Source organism: Cyprinodon tularosa, unplaced genomic scaffold, assembly GCF_016077235.1.
Source record: "Cyprinodon tularosa strain WSP-4 unplaced genomic scaffold, ASM1607723v1 ctg50, whole genome shotgun sequence".
NCBI classification, from domain to species: Eukaryota; Metazoa; Chordata; class Actinopteri; order Cyprinodontiformes; family Cyprinodontidae; genus Cyprinodon; species Cyprinodon tularosa.
Window position 1 is genome coordinate 194533 of NW_024039230.1, and position 22352 is coordinate 216884.

Below are 22352 nucleotides of genomic sequence, written 5' to 3' on the forward strand. Positions count from 1 at the left end.
CATGTTGTCCTGGACATTTGAACGGCTATGCCAAAGAGTGCTTTTAGATTTATTTAAAAGATAATCCTTTCCTCTTCGGCAGTTCCTACGCTGTTCCCTCTAATGTTGATTTGATAGTTTGCATGCCTTTGGGGAGTCTTATGCAGTGCGTGGGATGACTTGGCACTATCGGCATGCTTGGTGCTCATCAGTGCGTGGTGCAGCCAGGTCGAGCTGTTTAACATCTATCATTTTGCTGAGCCATACATTATCATAATACTTAGTGTCACTGGCAGAGTGCATGCATTGTTCAGACATGCTGAATGTTAGTGGGGGGCAAATCTTTTGCTTGAGTAGCATTATCTATCAATCCTTCTCTGATGCTGAGAGGGGGGACTCAGAGCTGTGCCACACAGCCAGGAGTAAGAGATACAAAGAGTTCTTAAATATCCTCATCCATTCTCCTCTCCTTGGTTGGTCTATGCAGTGTAATTGACTAAAAATAGCCAGTTAAACTGGTGTAAAGCAAGCATTTTGGTGAATAAACTGTGAAAAGTAAACTGCAGAAGAATTGTGATTTGGAAACAAAGATTTTAGAGTGTGTCTTAGGCTCTTGTGGTTTGCGTTGAATTTTAGAAAGAAAGTATTTCAGTAAATACAGCTTAGCTGTAGCATGATGCTTTTATTGGGCTTTATCTTCAACAGGGACGTTTTAGACCAAGTGCTTGTAAATGACTGAAAGACTGAGTAAGCTGAGTGACAGGTTGGGCTTAAGTCTACAGATGACCTCTTTGATCATTAGGAGGGAGGCTGTGAGGCGAGCAGACAAATAACGCTGTGAACAGGCCGCTTCAAACGTCGATAGATGGAACAATGGAGAGATGGAGAGATGCTTGGTTTGTAAGAGGGAGGCCAAGTCAGACGTGAGTGTGCTGGACAAATCCTGAAAATTTCTCTGTTCACCTTTGACATTCAACTGCATACACTTGTATTGGAGACAAAAGGAGAAATAGATTATTTATGTATTATGCAATAAGTTACCGTTAATACATTTTGTTTTTAACAAAATATGTAAAGCAATTATTTCAATTAGTACCTGCATGTTTAGAAAAAAATAAAACATAGGTAAATACATTTTTAAGGATTCATGCATGTGTTATAGCAAGCCAATTTCCACTTCAAGATAAATAATTATAGGCAAAAAGGAAAAAAAAAAAGTAATTACCCAAAATGTGTCTTTCAAGTACAGAGACTGATTTCACCTCTCTTACTTTTCCTTTGAACCAGTTCACAGGGTTTACTTTTCCATTTCCCTAGCATAGAATTGGTTGAACTTTTGTCCCCTGCTTAAATTATGGTGTGGTAAATTGTATTTGATTACCAAAGTATTTTTTCACCCCACTTAACCTGTTCATCACAGGAAGTTAGAAATCCGTCTGCAGAACTAACACCAGAGCTCAAACTTAATTTCATAACATCTTCTAAAATATCTTCTTGTATTTTTCCCCCCAATTAATTCAGCAAACTGATTTCTATATATTTGGTGTATATTTGCTTGATATCAGTTTTGCAAAGGGCGGTTTAAACATTTTTGAGGGTGTCAAAGGAATTAATAACACATTTAGCATATTAAAGAAGAGCCACGTAAAGAACCACTCTTCAAGTCTTTCAAGCTTTCCTTTAAAAAAGTATTCAGTAATTTTTTTTTTGAGTAATATGGCCTATTTCACCCCAAATATTTTTTCAGGAAGTCACAATTCCAGATAATACATATAAAATGTATTTTATGCAGTTTAATTCAATTCATATAATTAATACAGAAATGTTGACGTATTGAGAGGTCTGTCCATATATTGATACAATAAAGGAACTCAAAACTCGGTTGGGAGTCGTTTTGCAAAAAACAATTGCAAGTCGGTGATAAGCCTGTAGAGCTACTGATATTGATACCCTAATTTATTTTAAGGATTATGTTCTGCTTTTATGCTTTATTAAATCTGTTTTTCTTCCTGACAAAATATTCTGTATGACATTCAGGTCATTAAAGCGTGGCAGACATAATGCTTCCACCTTTTTTTCTTTTACCAAACTTTTCATTAGTATTCTCACTGTGCTCTTCCAGATGAAAGTGTCTTTAAAGTTACATAATTTAAATTCATTTCTTTATCAGTGAGCCAAAAATGTCAAATTCCACATTAACATTAACATTTTAATATATCAGACAAAATGTATGGAAATGCGTAAGAATATAGGGTATCTGTAATCATGCAATATCACAGATACAGTCAAGGTAAACAGTGAACAACCAAGTAATGATTTTGTCTTAAATACAATTACCCACGGAAAGTTATTCTACAACTCAATAAAATAATTATAAAAGGTGTCTAATAAAACTATAACTTGGCATATGAAAAAAAAAAAATCTGTTTTCGCTGCCTTAAAGCTCAAAGATATTTAATTGAAAACCAATTTGCTGATAAAGATTTTAATCAAGTGCAGAAAATTGTGTTTTATTCAGATTAATAAACTAATCTGCTATTAACCGATTCACCTGAATAAGAAAACTGTATTAAAATAAAAGATATATAAGGTTAAGTTGTCCACTGAAGTAGTTGTATAAGGATTAAATTCAATTTCTCCCTACGATTAAAGCGACATTGGCTTGACATAATTAAATAATGCTGCAGCTGGTATCTATCTCTTTAGGTAAATCCACATTAGGTTAACATTATATTCATTGATGCTTAATTAGAATTGTTTTCTCTTGGCAGTAGAAAGTATCACATTTAAAATGTTTTTTTTTTTTATATCAATCAAATCTGGTGTAAAAGAAGCAATCCAGACTACATTTTTACATAATACAGACAAATAAGTATTTAGTGTGTGATCGATTAAAATCTAGGGTGTTAAATCAGCAAAGCTAAGCTTTGCTTTGGAAAGATTTTTTGATAAATATGGTTGTAAATCTGGGTTGAAAATGAAACATAAAAAATATATGTCATTGGCTGATAGTCAACATGGCTCAGAGTTTATTACAAAAAAGAAATCTTAAGATTATGTTAAAGCAAGACTAGATGAGTGTCGGCTTAGCCTACACTTCCAATGAGTTTCTTTTGGGACTCATCCCTTTAGATTTCCCTGCTTCATGTACAACAGTTTTGTAATGTCACACAAAGGATGACAAGTGTTTCCCCAGGCTCCCAAACTTTTCTGCTCTGTTGTGTGCCGTGCTGGTTCATCAGTGTCATTTAGGTGTTTTTTCCTCCTGAGTAACTGCCTAGTTATGGAGGTGGATGAAGGTTGTTGTGAAATGCAGCTCTTTTGGCCATGTGCCAGGGTGTGCTTCTAGCTTTTTAGGGATGATGCTTGCTAGGCATGCAAGCTATCATCAGAATTTGCAAGGGGTGTGGGCTTGCATGTATGTTTGTGTGTTTGTGTGTAGTCCCCCCATGGGAATCCTTGGCAGTAGGTGTGACATATAGTAATGGGAAATTATGCTGCACAGTGCAAAACCTCTTCTGAACAGGGTCACCCATTGTCAGCTCTGCCAAGCACGTAACAGAGCAACAACTCAACCTTTAATGAATGCTGTCACATTTTTGTCAGAGACGTATTTGCCATAAACTATGTATTTACATTTTGCCTCCTGAATTTCCCGACTTCAAAGAGCAGCCCCCGGAGATATGTGTGGGTACAGTTTCAGCTCATCATCGTGCATACTGATTTGTAGCTCAGTAACTATGATAGTAATCATTTATCAAAAAGCAGTGAATGTAATTTCTTTCACAAATGGGAAAGAAAAACTCTTCCCGTTGAGGCTGACTAAGCATTTTCATCACCTCTATGATTTAAATTAAACAAACTTCAAGGTTCTACAGCTGTACCTCTGACTTTTCACTTAATTTTGCTTGGTCTCTTTTACATGAGATTTATATAAGTACTTTTGCAATTATTAGAAGTTAGGCAAGTGTTCACAAGATTTAATCAAAGGGCTTGTTACATTAAAAAGATATACTTTTCTTGAACTGCTCGTTATGTTTCTCTGAGGCTGTGGGGCTACTAACTTAAAAGAGAAACATTGCTCAGGATTTATAAATATAGTAAGGCTTATTATTTTTGCCATGGAAAATAATTACATTAATGCTATTTTAAATCTCTCTACATTTGTGACTGCTTACACTTTACATTTGTATTGTGTTGTTTTATAGCTGCTCAATTAAAATTCAGTTTTCTCAGTGTTGTTTGCGTAAAAATAGAATGGGTTTGGCTTGATTAAGACTTTTCTGGTATGGTAATGTCAGAAGAATATTTTTAAAGTATTTAGTATGAGTATGAGTGTGACTCAGAGTATGTCCAAAAAGGCATATTTGTCTATCTTATAGGCAAGGAAAAGTTCTCATTAACTGTCATCCTGCTGACAGGCAGTGCACAGCGAAAGGGCATGGGTGAGGTAACAGTCACGTAGCTCAAAGAAACCTTTGCTGTGTTTTGCTGCGAATGTTATTTTTTTTTAAATGGGGTGCAATGTGATCAAAGTTTGCGCTGCCAACAGAGACAGGGTATCTATCAAATATCTGCAGACAAAGACAAAACAAAAACATTTATATTGAAGTAGCTTATTCTCAAACCTATAACTGCAATGTGGTTCATAGAACCTCATAAAAATGTGATGTCTTGTTGCTTACCTTTCTCAGTGCCTCTCGAATTCTGGGGCAGTTCTGCTGTTGATTTTAACCTTAGAAAACTGACAATTAAATTTAAAAAAGCAGCTTTAAAGGGACAGGAAACATGATCAGTTACATTGAGATACGAATGGCTACAAATTGAGAAAATGGCCTCAATCCAACATGTTATTAAAAATTCTTGAAGTGGTTTTGAAACTATAAGCTTTTAATTCTTCAGTATAACTTCATAGAGGTAGCTAGTCAACATAGCAAAAAAAAAATATATATAGGCTATAGTCAAGATTTCTTGAAATAAGTATATTTTCCCTTGATTTGATTGAGTAAATTTGACAAATTGATAATTGAACAAGATTATTTATCTTTAAAACATTCAAAAACCAACTCCCATATCCTATTTTAAGTGTATAATATCTAATTATCTTATTTTAAAGGCAAGCATACTCATTTCATTGGCAGATCATCTTACCTATACACTTATTTGAAAAAAACTTTAACATATTTTTTTAGATACATTTTTGCAGTGTTTGCCTCTTTTGTAGACATTTAAATGTTAACCTTTTTCATATTTATTTAATGTTGTTCAAAAAGGAACACATGCATTTTCTTCCTTTCATCTAATAAAACCTTTTATTTTTTCCATGGTTCCACAGGATGTGCCTTTCTAACATACTGTGCCAGAGAGTCAGCACTGAAAGCCCAGAGCGCCCTTCATGAACAGAAGACGCTGCCAGGGGTAAGTACCCCCAATCTGCCCTCCGTCAAGGGCCAAATTTGCTACTGCTGCTTGTAGAGCTGACACTCACATAAAAATAATTTTGCTCTTTCAGCCACATAAACAGGTCCTCACAGGGACACAGTGGATATTAAGATCCACATTTGAGTACAGGAGCACGGATATAAAAACAGATGGACAAACTTAATCATTTTTGTTTTCAATGCCTCTGTTTCTTTTACATTCAGGCATAAATTGCCTCTCGCACACTACTCATACCCACATCAACAGTGAAGGTAAAATACTGTCAGTGGCGTATCTCACCTTGCAGTGTCTTATTACACTAATCACCCCGCCAGAGATATTTGATAAGCACTCCTTCATAACAGCTCGTGCTGTCCTTCCCCTGTCCTCTCCGCCGCTGTTGACACTAATTGCCTTGAGGATTCCCATTCTTATTATCACATATAATCAAACAGTAAGTATAAACAATAATTTTTACTGTGCCTTTTGCCATCTGGTGTTTTTGTTTTAATATCTACCTTTCTTCCTTTTTTTCCCCCACTAGCCTGTGGCAACAGGTAGCTCTTTTGATTTAAGTAAAAACCTATTAAAATGGCATAGGTAAAACATACCCTGTTGTCGGTTCTTAAGCCCACCCAGAAGGGTTCCCCATTTGGGATGAACATGAGCCCCTGTTGTCTGTATGTCCTCAATGTGTTGGAGCGGAATTTATGTCTTACATGGGGGAGTTATCCTGGTTTGATTGAAGTACTGCCTGCAGGACCCTAAGAACGAGAACTTTATTTTCTGCCTAGAATTCACATCAGGCACCTCTGCCCCCTCCTTTCCTTTTACCACCAGGACAACTTCCCAGGTTGAGGCTTAGTAGCAGCCTAAAGACATCCTCATACATCTCTAGAGAGGGGTGCAGCAAAAAAAGCCGCATGAGACATGAGGCACGTAGTTAAGGAGGAGTAATTTATGACTGGTTCATAAATATGAGCAGAGGTGATTGATCCATTTGTAGAGTTTCATGTTGTTCACGGCTTTTAGGTAAATTAGTTGTTATTACTTTGCTGAATCTCGTATACACTTTACTGAATGTTAGGCACACCGGTACACCACAGAGAAAGTATCCCCCGGGAGACGAAGCTTTCTAGCTCCTTGCTGCCTCCTGTAGATTCATAATGAGATGATTGCCATGATGGTCCTTGCTGTGCCTGTCTTTATTGCCCTCATGGAGGGACAGTCTTGTTTGTCTTCTATCTAGGAAGAGGTTAATGGCATGTTCTGTGGGGTTTGAGTAAACATTTCCCCTGTATAGCTCGCAGCAAGGGGTCAGTCCTGCAATCTCAGGCTGAGCACAGCCCGCATACAGACAACTAATAAAGATGTGCTGTCTTTGTGTGTGGGTGTGAGGCTGAAACACAGAGAGAGAGAGACAGAGGCAGGGAAAGAGAAAAAAGCAGAGGGAGCTGAAGAAAAGCAGAGACAGACAAAGACTGGGAGAGGTGACACTTCTGGACAAGCCTCATTGTCACTGTCATGGCCTAACGGTTTGAGATGCACAGGCACATAATGCTGCCATTTTGGCAACTTCTCCAGCCAGCGTTGCAGACATGATTGTGTAGTTCACTTGTGGCTGTGTGAGTGTCAGACAAACAAATGCACAATAACTTTTAATAACACTTGTGACATTTGAAGTAAATTTTCTCTCCAGAGAACAGATGATAATTTTTTACATAAGTAGCTAAATGCTACATGACTATATAGCAGGAGTAATATTGGCACAACTCTTCTCTATTTGTAGTAAAAAATGGAAACCAGAGGAAGTGTTTTGAACGAGAAACTAAAACGAGGTGATATTCACTTTCAAGGCTTGATCAACAGTTTTAGATGATCACTGCAAAGACTATAACATAATCAAGAAAAATACCCACTGCAGTTTGATCCTTTTATTGTAACAAAAATCAGAGTTTACTTTCTGTAATTCCCAACTCCTAAATTAAACAGTTAAACCAAAGCAGCAGACATAAATTGACCAGAACACAAAGAGTTCAAGTCATTTTGTGATGTATTAGAACACAAACCTCACAGACAAGATACAAAACTGAAGCTTTGATAACATTTCAACTAAGTAAATAAATTGAGCAGTGTTTTTACAAGTTTCACAATAGCTCTTTGTTGGAATATCATCAAAAAAATTATCCTCATTCAACAATTTATTTCTAAATTTGTGGTTATAGAAACTATTAAAACTTATTTAATTTCCTTCTCAATTTTAAAACATAGGTCTCCAAAATCACAACTAGAGTGCTCATATTAATAATGCAGTGCATTCCTACAAATATGCAATTAGACAATAAGGTAGTGGCAAAAAACAGCCATGATATAAGCTGCATTCTGTATATATGTTACAATATAAGTTGTTATATTTAGAGTAAGTCATTACATTTTTGTATGTAATTGTAATTCATGTATATCACACATTTTATTCATCAAAGCAATGAACTACAAATAAAAATGGACATTTTTGATGATGTTGCAACTCAGATACCTTTTTAAGTGAATCACGGGATACATATGTGATAATTTTAAAAGCATAATTTACCATACTTAATTAAAGCAACTCTTAATATTTTTATTTAGGCTTTGTGCTATGTTTTACTTTGTGAAAACAGGCTATTTAGAGAAAATGAAAAAGAACATTTGGATATATATTTAACCTCTTTTGCAAGATTATGAAAGGGGCAATTTTGAGTGAAGAATAACATTAACTCAGTCTTCGAAAAACAAGAAAAAAACATATTCCCTTAAGAAAATGTTTTATATAGCTCCAGAATGCAGAATTAAAAAAGGAGTCCTTTTTCTAAGAAATGAAAAGGGAAACCTTTTTCTCTAAATAAAGTTGTTCATTATTCACAGATGAAGCTACTAATATATTTTTGTTTGAATATCTGAGATATAAAAAAAGTCTGAGTGCTATAACATTGTGTTCCTATTTCATGCAGAGAATTTACATCGATTTACGTACTGCTAAAGAGTTGAACGTCAAATTAGTCTAAAGTTTATGATGAACACTACAGTATGTTACTTATTTCTGGACAGAAAAGGTTGGAATATTAAAAATGGTTTGATATCTACTTAAGCCAAAACACATTTGCTGCTAAAAATGTAATGAAGTATTAAAAAAGACGTGATGAATTTAACTGCAGGAGTGAAAGAAAACAGAGCAGCCTGATTTTTCATAAAGTAAAACATGGAGAAAGCATAGTTTTCTTTATTTTTTCGGAAATATGTAAAGAGATTTTAAGTTGCACTATATATCTATATTAGCCTGTCAGTAGACTTTCCTGCCTAAATTGCAGATCATTACTGTTCAAATGTTCAATTACTCATCTGTTCAAGTTTTCTCTTTGTTTACCAAAACTTTAAAGAAAAATTATTGTCTGACTAAATAATGACATTAATTCATATTAATTACAGTGATTCAAATTTAAAGATGTTAGAAATTTTTTATATTACTTTTATCATTATCTCTGTGTTATAGTTTGGATTAGTTTTTTTTTTCTGTTGCCTATCATTAGCACAATGACCTGTTTATATCTTAGTTTGTAGCTGAAATAATAATATTAGAGCTCTTATTTTAAACAAATTACAAAACAATAAACCGCATACATGTTATAGGTCTGATAAATGTATATCAGGTTCTGGTTGACATGTACAATGTGCATTCATATTTTGAGGTTGATTGGATGATTTATCTCTGTGTCTTTATCAGGAGACAATCGTGCACATAGAGGTTGTGGATCAAAGAAAAACAATCTGATGATCAGCTGCTTTTCTTTGATAGCCCATAAACCTTATTGCAACTCTATTTTCTTGTTTGCAAGGCCATCTGGCAATAAAGAGTGCAAGAAACTAAAAATAATATTTGCAATTGAAACTGCATAATGTTATTTACAGCCATTTGCCAAATAGCCTCCCAACGTGGCACTATTGGAGCTACAGATCTTCAAATGAATTCTCATTTCTCCTTTCAGGGCCGTGCTGCTTACTCCCTCACAGGCCAATTAGTTCTTTGTGTTTGCATGTAACAGGCATGCTAATTGGGTGCTACAGTGGCCCAAAAGCCGATTAAACATTTCTGGAAAAAAGCAAATATATTAATAAATAAAACATTCAGCCTCTCTTTGTCTCTCATTCACTTCTGTGTGTCTTTCTAACCTTCCTCCCAGCTCTTTGCCTGCCTAACCATACCCCCAAGGATGGTAGTGCTCTTCTTGTGTTTTCCCCATTTAAATAAAGGTGTCTGTTGATGGATCCACATTCTCGGGCTCTGAGAACCAGCATTGGCAGTGCCTCACCCAATATTGATGAAGAGCCAATCAAGCAAAGCTGTGAAGAGAATAAGCAACAGAAAATGTGCACAATCTCTTTTTCTGTAGTGCTTCTCTTCAGTGTTGAAAGGAAAGGGTAACCTTGACAGCTCAAGTTTGGGCCAAAGTGGTTGATAAACTTTTTGGTTTGAAACATTTATTTCCTTTTTGTCTCAGTTTTGATAGTGCAGAAAATGATTTCGGTGCAGGCTGCTTCAAAAGTGGGATGGGGGAAGATTGTGCAATACAAGTATTATGTTTCACTAAGCACCATCCATGGATCAGTGCATTCATGTTGTTGATGCTCTCATCACACCACAAACGTAGACACTGTATTTGCCTCAGTGCACATTGAAAATAAGAGACCAGCATATTTACGTATTCGTATTATGTCAAATCGAAAATGGCCCGTCAGGAAAGACTGTGACTATAACCCAGAATACAATATATCAACAAAACAAAATATCTTTGAAACTTTTAAGACTTCTTCTATTACAGCACAACTTTATCATAGTTCTTAATACAAAAAAAACAATACAAACATTTACTGCGATAAAAAGATATCTTAACATTAACAATGTTAATTGAAGCAATCTAAAATCTAGATGGAAGCAGTTAGATTATATCCCATGATCTAAGGGTTTTTATACCTTAGTTAAAAACTGTGTGTTCCATCAAATGGAGCACATTGGTACAGCATATGTTCAGCAGTAAGCAGTGATCTTGCAAAAGAAGAATGGAATCTAACTTGTTGAACTGGAGGCATAAGCTGCGTGCGAAAAAAAACAACAAACATTGCACATCCTCCCAAACTCACCATTATTTATGTAAAACATGGAGATGGCAGGGAATATTGTGTAACAATACCTTTCTTATAGGGAAATGGATGTTTGTTTAGAGTTTATAAAAAAGTGGCCTGAATGGACCTTAATACAGAGCAATCCTGGAAGAAATAACTCAAGTCACAAGGTTTTGCTTTGACAAATACTGAAAACGCTACAGTTTACTAACAAATGGAGCAAAATAAATTTTTTTTGCCAAAGAAAATTAAAGACATGGATAGTTTTCTTTTCATTGTCCTTTAATGTTGTGATTGACCTGTTAATCACATCATCACAATGCAATGTGGTTGAACCAAACATGGAAAAAGTTCATAGAAGACTTTTGCAAGGCATAGTAAGCAACATAACAATTCTGATTGTTGTTCACTGGAATCCTAATAGATTAAATGCAACCTCACTGTTATCAGAGAACACAGTAAATCCCTATTGAACTGGTCTACTCATAAGCATACTTGAGAAACTTTCCCATTTTTTTCAATGTACTGTAACAAACTGTTCCTTACAAGGGTTTAAAAAGACATCAATGTGCCTGAGTCTTTACTACAATGAAGAAAAAAGTAAAAAAGTGTGGCATCTCCGCCAAGCAAGGCTCCTCTGCTCGCCTTATCATCAATTATCTCTATATCATTTCCTTTCTGCTGCTCACTTTGGAAAATAAATTAAACAGGGTCATTGTTTTTCTCATCCCCAGTGGGCTGAAAGCTTTCACTGAGCTACACGATTAGGAATGGTGATCGAGGCATACCCTCCGCATTGCCTTCCATTATTTGGCTAGTTTCTCTTAATCTCTTACAAAATTTTTTTTTTTTTTTACAGAGTCCATTTTTTTTTTCTTATTGGTGAATCTAAAGAGACCACAAAGGTAGCTGAATGTTTTAACCAGCCCATAAATATGCTTGGCCAGAGGTGTTGTACTGATAAAACAGAAGAACGCTGTATTTTATAGATTCAGACCGTTTTTGTGAGAATTGTAATGACCACTGCAAGGGTTGGTTGATGAAGTTGTGGACCCAAATGCAGAGTAGAAGGAGGCAGAGAAGATTGCTTGCAAATTTGAATGAAAATGTAAGATACAAAATTCTAAGTCCAGAACTGAAAGACTAGGAAACACTAGCAGACACCAGGAAGGAATAAACCAAAAGAATGATGAGGAACCTGCAATGAGTAACTGAACAGGAGGTGTATATATGGGAGACAGAAACAATGGGAGGAATGATTAGCTAATAGGGAGCAGGTGTAGACATAATTAACTAGAAGGAGCTAAGGGGAAAGGAAAAGACAGTAGGTGGCAGCAAAACTAAGAATAAAAAATCATGTAAATCTAGAAAACAAAACTGAACAAAAAAAAAAGAATATTGAGAACCAAAAAGTAAAGTTAGTTTTTAACTTGAAAAACACAAACAAACAAACAAAAATAAAACAATTGAAAGCAACATAATACTTAGAGTAGTCAGTGATCTAGATTATAGATCTGATGGCAAAAATCTTCTATTTTTTAATATTGTTTCTTACAACATTGTTCAACCACCTTTAAAAAGGTGAAATATATTCTGTCATATGACAGCAAAAAACATTTTATGGAATATTTTGTAGAGGACTAACACACATTCATATCAACATAGTTTCTCAGCTGAGCTCTGGAGGTCTGCAGATTAATGACTTGTTGGTTTAGAGCTGGATAAGTGCTCCCCAAAATTAGCAAAGCTTAGAAAATATTTTTTCACCCTAACTAAACCTTTTCCTGTTTTGGGATGATTTTTTTGCTTTGTTCCTCTTGCTGCATAACAGTTTGTTCTCTAATGAATCCTCTGAGGCCATTACAGTTTGAGATTTTGACTGAATTTTATTTTTGGACATCTGTGTAAAGAAGCAAATTTTATAATATATATACACACCATATTTTTGGATGTTTCTGTTTGCTTCCATTTCAGAAAAAAAAGTATGTTTGAGCTGCTATGTTGTATAAAAACCCCTATAAAATCCCTAAAACACAAAATGTTACAAACACAATACTTTTTTAAGGCACTGTGAAAAGGTAACCTAAAGAAATAATTCTGGAAAGCAGAAAGGCCTTTTTTTAATGAGTGGATTTTCTCAAAAAATGTGTTGAAGGCTGAGCAGTTCGTTCACACCCCCACTTCTGTTTCAACATGTTCACTATCTCTCCTAGTGGCTGACAGGTGGAGTCGGACTCTGCCGTGCATGCTCTCCTGCGCTAATTTATCCACTTCTTTGGCTGTAATGAGGCAGAACTGGTAAATGTGGGGACAGCATTGTTAACATTGCTGCTTCACTGGGAAAGAGGAGAAGGCTGATCAATAGCAGAGAAGGATGGAAATGAGGCCCTGGTACTGTCACACCTTTAGAAATGATGCCCTGAGACTTTTACTCAGGCTGAACTGCTATTTCTTAGTGAAGTTGCTTGCTAAAAAAAAGAAATTTTCTCAAGGAATCAACGTTTTTTTTTTGTGTGGCTTCAAAACTGGGTTGTTTGGCTGCAACAGCGAGGAAGAATAAAAACCAAAAATGAATATTTCATTTTTTTCCTCTCATAAAACTTATGAAAAATCCTATAAATAGAGTTAATTAACTTGAATTTTCTTCAGAGTGAGATGATCAAGGACACAGAGAAGTTTTAGAGTTACTCAAAAGATGTCTCATTCTAGTTTCACAGCATCAAGAACAAGTGCTGACATGGTGGTAGCTCAGCTGTAACTCGGCTGCGTTTTTGAAATCCAGCTTTCTCTCGATTTCCTCTTCTTTTCAAATGTATTTATTTCCCTCTCTTTTCCAGTGGGGGGGAATAGATAACCTGATGACTTATCCAGAGATAGTGAGGATGTGAGAGCAGAAGCATTCCTGCATAATTACCACTCAAGGATCAACTGGACAGCTTTTCCATCAGCGTGTCCAAAGGATTAACCACACTACGGTCCTCTTATCTTCCCCCATTTCATTTAAGAAAGAGAATGACCTTGTGCTTGTTTACATGCTGATTAAAGACGGGAGGGGAGGGAGGAGACAGAAAGTCAAACAGCAATCAGAGGAGTTTTTTAAGCAGGAGTATTTTTGGTTGCACGCTCTCGGTGGATACAATGAATTGAAGCCAGACTGTGTCACCATAAAAACAACCCCCTTTATGTAGCAACTAATGAGCAATGGGTGGGCTGGCTGAAAAAAAGGAAGATGTGTGTGCATATTTTTGAAGGTGTTTCTGAGTATGTTGTGTGATAAAAAATAATGTCTGCTGTGTGGGTGGTTCTATTAGTTAATCTGCTTGTTTCATCGCACTCTGAAGAGCTCCAGCTCGAGGACTACTGTGAGTAAGTCCATATACAGTACAATGCTATCTGTGTGTGATGTGCATGGAAGAGCTTTTTAACTGACATTTGTCAGAAAAAAGGTTTGAAGTTAAAACACATAAAGTAGAAGCATTTGTGCAAAAGAACTATTGGATCTTCAAGGAAACGATTCCTCATATTTGCTCTGTTTCTCCTGTCTACCTGTCACTGCAAAGAGGCAGAGCTGTAAACTATCCTAAACAAGTAGCACCAATGCGGATTGTGTGTCTAACCTCAAAGCCATGCACCTCATGTGTTATCTTTTTGAAATGCTTGACTTAAGGGAATAATTTTTCTTATCTTTTAGTACCAGATAGCTGTGACTTTCTGCATTTTATGCAAAGTTGCAGTAAAGCACTACAGGTAAACAAAGAAATTCTGTCATATAAGACTTGATGCTGCTTAAAGCTCTCATATACCTTTTTGAGAAGGTGGTTCAAAGCCACTGGAGTGGTATAGTGCGTTTTTAACTGCTGACATCTGCTGACAGTTTGGGTTCAGGAATGAACAAGATTAATATATATTTTTGTAAATATATAACATTGCCATCAAAACATAAACTGTTGTTTCCTTGAGACGGATGAAGCTTACAAAGTAATTTATATATAAAGAACTTTTTTTCAACAGATGCTCTGGTCCATCATGACAACCTATATGTTGTCTATATTTTAAAGACAAACCTTAAATGTCAGACTTTCTTGTCCCTAAAACAAAGATGCAGTCCAATCTACTGACTGAATTCAACAGACTTTTGAGTTAAATATATCTGAGTTTGATCAGCATGAAAATAAAAAAAAACTATCCCATTTTGTACAATATTTCCTAATAAGCAGAAGAAAAAATGTAATTGAAAAATCAGTCTCAAGCTCTGAACCCTGCGTTACTAAAACTAACTCCGGTAGATCAACATAAACAGACTGATATCATCTAAACCAGTCTGGTGCTTTCTCTCAATATAGCTTGTTAAAGAGAGCATTTAGAGCGATTGTTGTAAATGCTTCATTGAAATCAATGAAGCATTGAAAGTATCAATTGAAAGTATAGAAACAAATTCATAATCTAAGGCTATGATTAAATCATTGATGACTTTCACCACTACTGTTTCTGTGGAATAAAACTGATTGAAACTCTTCATGAAGGTTATTACTTTGCAAACTATAGCACAATTAATTTAGACTTAGACAGATTCATTTAGTCATTTTGTATACACAAGTGTAAAAAAAGAAATTTCGTTAAGAACAGCTCTCTAGACAATTTCATTCTTTAAAGTGCAGCCTTGATAAGGTAAGCAATTTGCAACAATAATTTCAATAATTTCAAATGTCCTAATTTTGAACATGGTAAAATGTTAGACATTGTGCTATATCTTAACCATCCAAAAATTGTTGCTGGAGAGTTTTTAAAAAGTTAGAGATGTTTAATTTTAGTAAGACCTAAAAATATAGGAATGTTAAGGATTCTGACCAGCTTATTCTCTGTGTATGCAGAGGCAATCCCCCAAACACCAGACATCAATCTGTTCGGTCCATCATAGTCTTGATTCAGTGCAGAAATTGTTGTTAGAAATTGGGCTGTATTTGGTTGTCCTGCTTTTGTCCCACTTGATCTGAAAATTACGGCTTTCACGTTTCACTTTTCAACCAAATGTACACATTGTTTGGATGTAACTCATGTTTTCTTTTCAATGCCTTTTCAACCAATTTTTGCTCGGTGGGAGGAATTTGCAAGTACTTCAAGAATTTCCAGAAAGTTCTCATATAGTTTTCATGAGGGGAGTGGTGGCCTAGTGGTTAGGACATAGAGCTTGGAATCCCCACATTGTGAGTTCGAAGCCCACTCCCACAGACTGCCACTCTTTCTCTCTGAGCAAGACCCTTAACCTCTGATTGCTCACCGGGCTATCACACAATGGCAGCCCACTGCTCCCTAATTGTTAAATGCAGAGGTAAAGATATCCAATGTGAGATCGATAAAGTTAAATTATTATACAGTAGTTGTTCCTTCTCCACCATCATCCATCTATGAAAAGAAGAGCCAGTTCCATCATTCTTGATAACCTGCAGACAGGAACCTCAAATACAACAACTCTTTAAGTAAAACTGATACCACACTAGTGTCACACACATACAACATATAATAAAAAAACATACGCAAGAGGTTATTTTTTTTATTAATAGCGTCACACAGGTTTAGCAAAATGAACATAGCATGTGGAGTAATCCCAGGGATGACAGTTTTGCAAGCGTTATATGAGGTGGAGGATTTTTCCCCATCATCTTCACTAGGTCAGAGAAATGGGGATTAAAATTAATAGACAAAGGTTTGATAGAAGAGGCTAGTAGCCAGAAGCCATATCAAGCTAAGAGATTTGGTCTGGCTGCTTCCTCCTCCCATGTAGGTTCTTCTGATGACCGTCAATAAATATTCAAAACACCCACTCTGGATAAACAGAAATGAATTAATTGCATGTTTTGTGACCAATTGACACAAAATAAATGCCAAATCATTATTTTAGACAGGAAACATTAGGTTTACTCCTTTTGTCCAATTTTTTATGTATTTAATTGTTTTTAAATAAAGTTTTTCTCTTTTAAATGCATGTTATTTTTCCAATAGCTTATATGTCATGTGACACTGACATGCTGACACAAAACTAATATGCTGGACTGAACAGATGATACAGACTTGATTTTATTCAGTTAGAAATGTTTAGGTGGGGAAAATCTGAATTTATTTTCTCTTAGCGTGAAAGGAAAATTGTTGTATTTATTGTCCAGTAGGAATAGATGCAGTAACCTGTTTTTAACCTTTAACCTTTTAACCTTTTTATTTATCTGTCTCCATGTATCATATTTGATTGTGGAATTACAAAACATGATCACTTAAGAAATAATAAGATATCAAGTCTTTGTTACATGTTTTCTAATTCTTATGACAAGGAGTAATGATTTTCCCTTTGGCTGTTTTGACCAAGCAAACCTTTTGTATATATTGATCATTATTCAGGCAGGAAACCTTTGCCCGGTTATTCAACAGCTGAATGACGATTACAAAAATCTGTAAACTTTATAGGCAAAGGTCAAATCCTTCAAAGAAGCGGTTTTGATCAATGAAAGAGTATGAAAGCAGTGCAATTTTAATCAAACAAATTGTCTTTTATTTAGGTGCTAAAACAGATTTATTTCTTTATCTTTTTTGTATGGATTTTTGCAGTCATCTGGCTCTGCTCTTTTAAGACTTCAGCAGTGAGCTCCATTTACCCATCTCTTCTAATGTGGCCCAAGTGAATATAAATTGGAGAAATGTTGTTAGCTGCACAATTTGTGTAATAATGGCTTCAGAAAGAAGGCTGAGCAAAAGGCAAGGCTCAAAGGAATGAAAGGTATGTCTGCCAAAGCAGATGAAGACTCTGATAGAGCTGTTTCTGAAATAAGTCTTAGCCAACACCTTACCCTTTGCCTATTAATGCAATGCTTCTGTTGCTGTCTTCCTTTCACACACACTGACTCAACAGTCACACCAGCAACACATACTAATGCATTTCACACATCTCTTTAATTTTACACAATGCAATTATTTGCCAACATGTCACCCCCCCCCCCCAAAAAAAAACAAAAAAAAAAAACACACACACTCACCTGTGTAGAATCTCATTCATTGTCAGATCAATATTGCATTACTGCATGTTCTCCTCTGAGACGGTGTAGTGATGGGTCCAGGCTGTGGTTAAAACCCTCTCCTGAGTGTGTAGAATGGTCAGACACACAGGGCAGATCTTAGGAGGCTTCACAGCTCTGACAGGTAGTTTCACCTCTCGGCTTCTTTGTTTTGGCTCCGATGGCCCTATCTGTGGTTCTCTCTGCAGCCTACTGTATGATCATTAATTGAACATTGTAAATGTTGCACATGTTTTGCAATTCATCTTAATCTTTATTCACTTTATAGTAGTTATATAGAAACCTTTATCCACAATATTTTATATAAAAGGGTTAGCAAATTTAACAAAAAAAAAAAAAAGACAAAAAAAAAAACAGAAATCTTTGTTTCCATAGAAAATAACAAAACAAACCACAAGCCCATGTTCTAAATTGGGACCCTTCTGTGTATCGGTATTTGAGTGTAGCTTATATTTATGTTTTTTACCCATCTGGGAATTTGCACTGCATGAAGCAGAGCAAGCGAAGTCCTTGGTGCTGACCGAAGCTCCAGCTTTTCCATCTAAACTGTATCATTAAAACAGGCAGAGAGGCGAGGGAGACAGCCCCTCCACACCTCATAAAGTTGAGTGCCATACCAGGCGAAGTGCCACGCACTACCGCGTTTACGGGCAAGCAAAACGTACTTTTATACACCTTGTCCTCTCTCTCTCACTTTCTCTTGACTCACTTTATGTTTATCTGATATTACTCACATTCCGCAATTCCTATTTTTTTCTAGTTTGCCCACTACTAAGTATTGACCGATACTTTAACTGCCTCCTCTGCTTTTTTCCCCCTCTGTCAAAAATTTTCAACAAGTAGCTGAAGCGTAACATTGAAAGGGTATAATCAATGGAAAAGCACCACTTAGGGAACCCATTTGATGCATACTGTAGGGCAGAGTTGATTCAAGGGTGTAGATTGAGTCAAGCCTCATTTCATATCCTCCCCAATTAGTCATCCAGCTTGTGCCCTCTCTAACCTCCTATTCTCAAGAAGCACCCAGATCTCATTTCACTGCAAACTATGGATGAGTTCATCTTTAAAAAATTCAATGGCTTTTCTTTTAGATGAATGTACAATAGATTTTTTTTTCCTGCCCTTGATGTCCTTTCTTCCTGTTTCTCACCTGTTCTGGGATTAAACAAAACAAAACTAAATCACTCTTTAATAAATTCAACATACTTTTGGTTTTTGATTCACTCCCGCGCAGAGTTGAACTTTTTCTACTGTCCACTCGTTCTCCTTCTCCCATAAATCTCTGCTCAAATCCCACTTAAACCAGCATCAGCAGCTGTCCTTAAACCTCCATTATCTACCATTACTACTGCATTAGTGAGTCAGAGCACACCTGTTCCTGCAAAAAAAACTTCTCACCAAAAAATATTAAACCTGTCCTCAAAAGAGACTTATTTAGGTTATTTATATTTTTTGCTCTATTTCTATTAACAGTGCAGTACTTACCATGGTTAGGGTTAAGACTAAACAGCTTGTAATCTGGATCATTAGATTTTATTTGCAGGTTGGTCTGTGTATGCTGGGTTCAATGTGTGGCTTTAACTAAATCAAAATTTAGGTCAGCAAATCTGATGTAGAATTTTCTTAATAAATATGTCTGTCTGGTTACATGATGTCAGGATAACTACAGATTTCATTATATGTCATTACCCTTTTTTTGCCATTGTCTAAGACAAAACAAATGGTAAAAGGCGTATAGTTATATAGCATCTTTTTAAGTCATGGGACAATGAAGAATATAAACGCAAATGTTTTTGACACAAAAAAATAGCAGTGTATTATACTACTATATTCATTATCTTTTAATTGGATATCCTTAATTAAAATCCATTTAAACTAATTACCTAATTAAGTCATTACCTTCAAGGTCAGCTACTTAGGGAGTACACCTGCATGAAATGTAGGGATGCTGTTCTTTAAATAGCTCAGAGGTTTGTTGTAGATGATGAGTGGCCATAAAGGACAAGGATCATACATAATATGTCAGAGATGGAGTAAAGAATACCCCTTTTCCCACTGGCCAAAAAACCCATTCCTTACACATTGCTCTCCGTTGTTTACTTTCCTGATTTCTGTCACAGTTGTGGCATCATCAACACTAACCCAGAGTGAAGATGTCACCAGACACACAGCGACAGAGGGAGAGAGGCCATGCAGCTTTCCAGTGTGGGGTCAGACCCAGCTATTTTGCTAATAGGTGGGGAGCCGAATGCTGATTGCTAGCTAGAATTTCAGTGGGAAAGACACATATAGTAAGAGTCCAGACCCTGTAACTTCTCACAGAGCACTGCCCACACCATCATTTTAAAATGCATACCATGAAACAACTTCTCTAGAAGTCACAAGAACATATTACTGCTTGGTTGAGTTCAATTTAACTTTAGAATAAATGCAGCTCTTATAAATTTGAGCTGTATTTGTTTTACATGAGCGCCTGGTAATGAAAGCTTTATTTTAAAAAAAACAGTCCAGATGCTCCGGGGGAGCTGCAGATTTGGGAGTTTTGTTAAGAGAACAAAAATTAGTCCTCACTCATCATATCTGTACCTGTTAAAGAGTAGTTGAATATCAAGTCTATGAAAAAAAAGACCTGAGAAGTCAATTTTTCAATCACAATAAACCATGTTGGGGACTCAAAAATATGGGGGAATCAGGTACAGATAAAATAAAATTGATGGACGTGCAAAAAACTATATGAGGGAGCTGACATAAAAATATATGCAGTTTAATTTTGGGCAATAAAGGAAAAAAACGAACTCTCAGAGTTTCCAAAGGACCTGAGACTTGGAAAGTTTTAAGCAATATTATATTATTTTGGTTTAGTGAGAGTCCATCCAGTTAAGAATTGTTTATGAGTTAAATACATTATTAATAACACATATTTAAAACCTCATATCCATTTGTTTTTATTTTACAATATTGATTTATTTGTGTTTCTGTCACAAAGAATCCTAGTTCAACGGGTGTGAATACTCTATACATCAGGATAAAACTACAACAGGATAAAACATACAACTCTATCTGTTTGGTACCTCATGTTGGCAAAAGGAGAAATTGCTAAAAAAAATTGACTAATTTAGCAATTATTGCTTAAAATCACAAAGATTTCACCATTGTTTCCCACTTTTACATTAAAAAAAAGGAATTAACACCTTAAAAGTATTCACACAGCAAAATGCTGCAAAGAGCAATATTTTTTCTATTTTAATGCAGAACTCCAGACTTAATTCCTCCTGCACTTTAGCTCTGGTCCCCTGGGGAGAGTTTAAATAAAATTAAACTTCCCCTTTGTTTTTGCTGTGAGCTGGTACAAGAATAAATCTGCTAATTAGCTGGTACACACACACAGTTCAAGTGGTTATATCTGGTAATGGGACGCATGTGCAGTGTGGATGCAGGCACAAAAAGGCAATTGCGGTCAAGCCTGCACAGAAGAACTTTGCTGCGATGGATTGATGTTTATAGTGAAAGTTGGTGCCTTGAATGTGTGTGTGGGTTTGTCTGTTAGTTATATATGTTTTCTGCTTCAGGGAGAAGCTGGACATGTAAGAAAGGCTGGATAAGGGGCGGAGGAGGCCTGGGGTGAACTCAGCTGTAGATAGCCTGATCTGTTCTGATTGACAGTGATGGCAGATAAGGTGCTTGCAGAGAAGGAACAGAGAGCAGAGCTGCAGACAAAGATAAGGGCCAAGATTAGCACCCTGTAACGTCACACACAGAGAGGCACAGTCCAGTGGAAAGGGGAAAGATTGAGATGTTGATGCTGAAAGGTACCATGCTACCGTAAATATAACAGGTAAGCAAGAGTAGAGTTTCAGTGAAGACTCAGGCAACGTTTATATGTGTGTGTGTATTCAATTGTTCATCAGACCGTGCTCCAGGTAGCATGCACATACCCTGTTGATGGAGGAGGGCAACTAATCAGCTCATAATCCAAGCGGCTACTGTTTCCTGGGCAACAGTGGTGTACGTTCATGCGTGACAAACACTTGCTCCGTTATTGCTGTCTCTCTTTATGTTTCTTTTCCCATCCCTTTGTTGAGCTTTTCCTTTCCTTTCAACACAGCTTAATTTCCACCTCTAATTTTGATATCAGTTTTTTTCTTTCCTTCAACTCTTTTTTACTACTCTCCTGTAAGAGTAGATGTTCCCTTTCTTTTAATACTGCCTCTTAATTTTCTTTTTCCTTGCCTCAAATCCATTAAAAAAGCCCCAAATTTCTTTTCCATTCCATTTTTTTATTTTTACTATAGAAAATCTAACAGCTATCACAGTATCTCTCTTCCAGTGATGGGACTAACGGCGTTGAAACTAACGGCGTTACTAACGCCGTTACCTTGTTTTAGTAATGAGTAATCTAACTAATTACTTTGACTGTAACTATAACGCAGTTACCATTGCAGACACCCCGTTACTGCGCGTTACTCAGGTCGCACAATGAACCTTTTTTCATGATGGGACTCGTGCGCAGCTGCGTGAAGCTGACACCCCACCCACGTCAAAAAACTCTGCAAATAGACTGAATGGTTAGTGCAACGTTAGTGCAGATTTGTGCAGAAAAAAATATTGTTTGTGCTACTTTTGTTTAAGAGATATTAAAGATAATTTTTTAGGTCATCCAGAGGTGCGCGCCTTGTCATGAGAGAGGGGAGGATGAGATTCCGTCTGTCAGTTGAATAGGTGGGTGTTTCTGCT

The 22352-nt window shown here is 36.2% G+C and overlaps 1 protein-coding gene across 11 annotated transcripts in view; it reads left to right on the forward strand.

The window, feature by feature from the left end:
• celf6 (CUGBP Elav-like family member 6) overlaps window positions 1-22352 on the forward strand; it is a 195648-nt gene that overhangs the window by 3602 nt on the left and 169694 nt on the right. For all 11 annotated transcript variants that reach the window (XR_005282293.1, XM_038302954.1, XM_038302960.1 and 8 more), the window contains exon 2: window positions 5315-5397. Coding sequence is in view for 10 of the 11 variants with exons in the window: in XM_038302954.1 (XP_038158882.1) it covers window positions 5315-5397 (83 nt within the window). In the remaining variant the exon portion in view is untranslated. The remainder of the gene's footprint in view (window positions 1-5314; window positions 5398-22352) is intronic.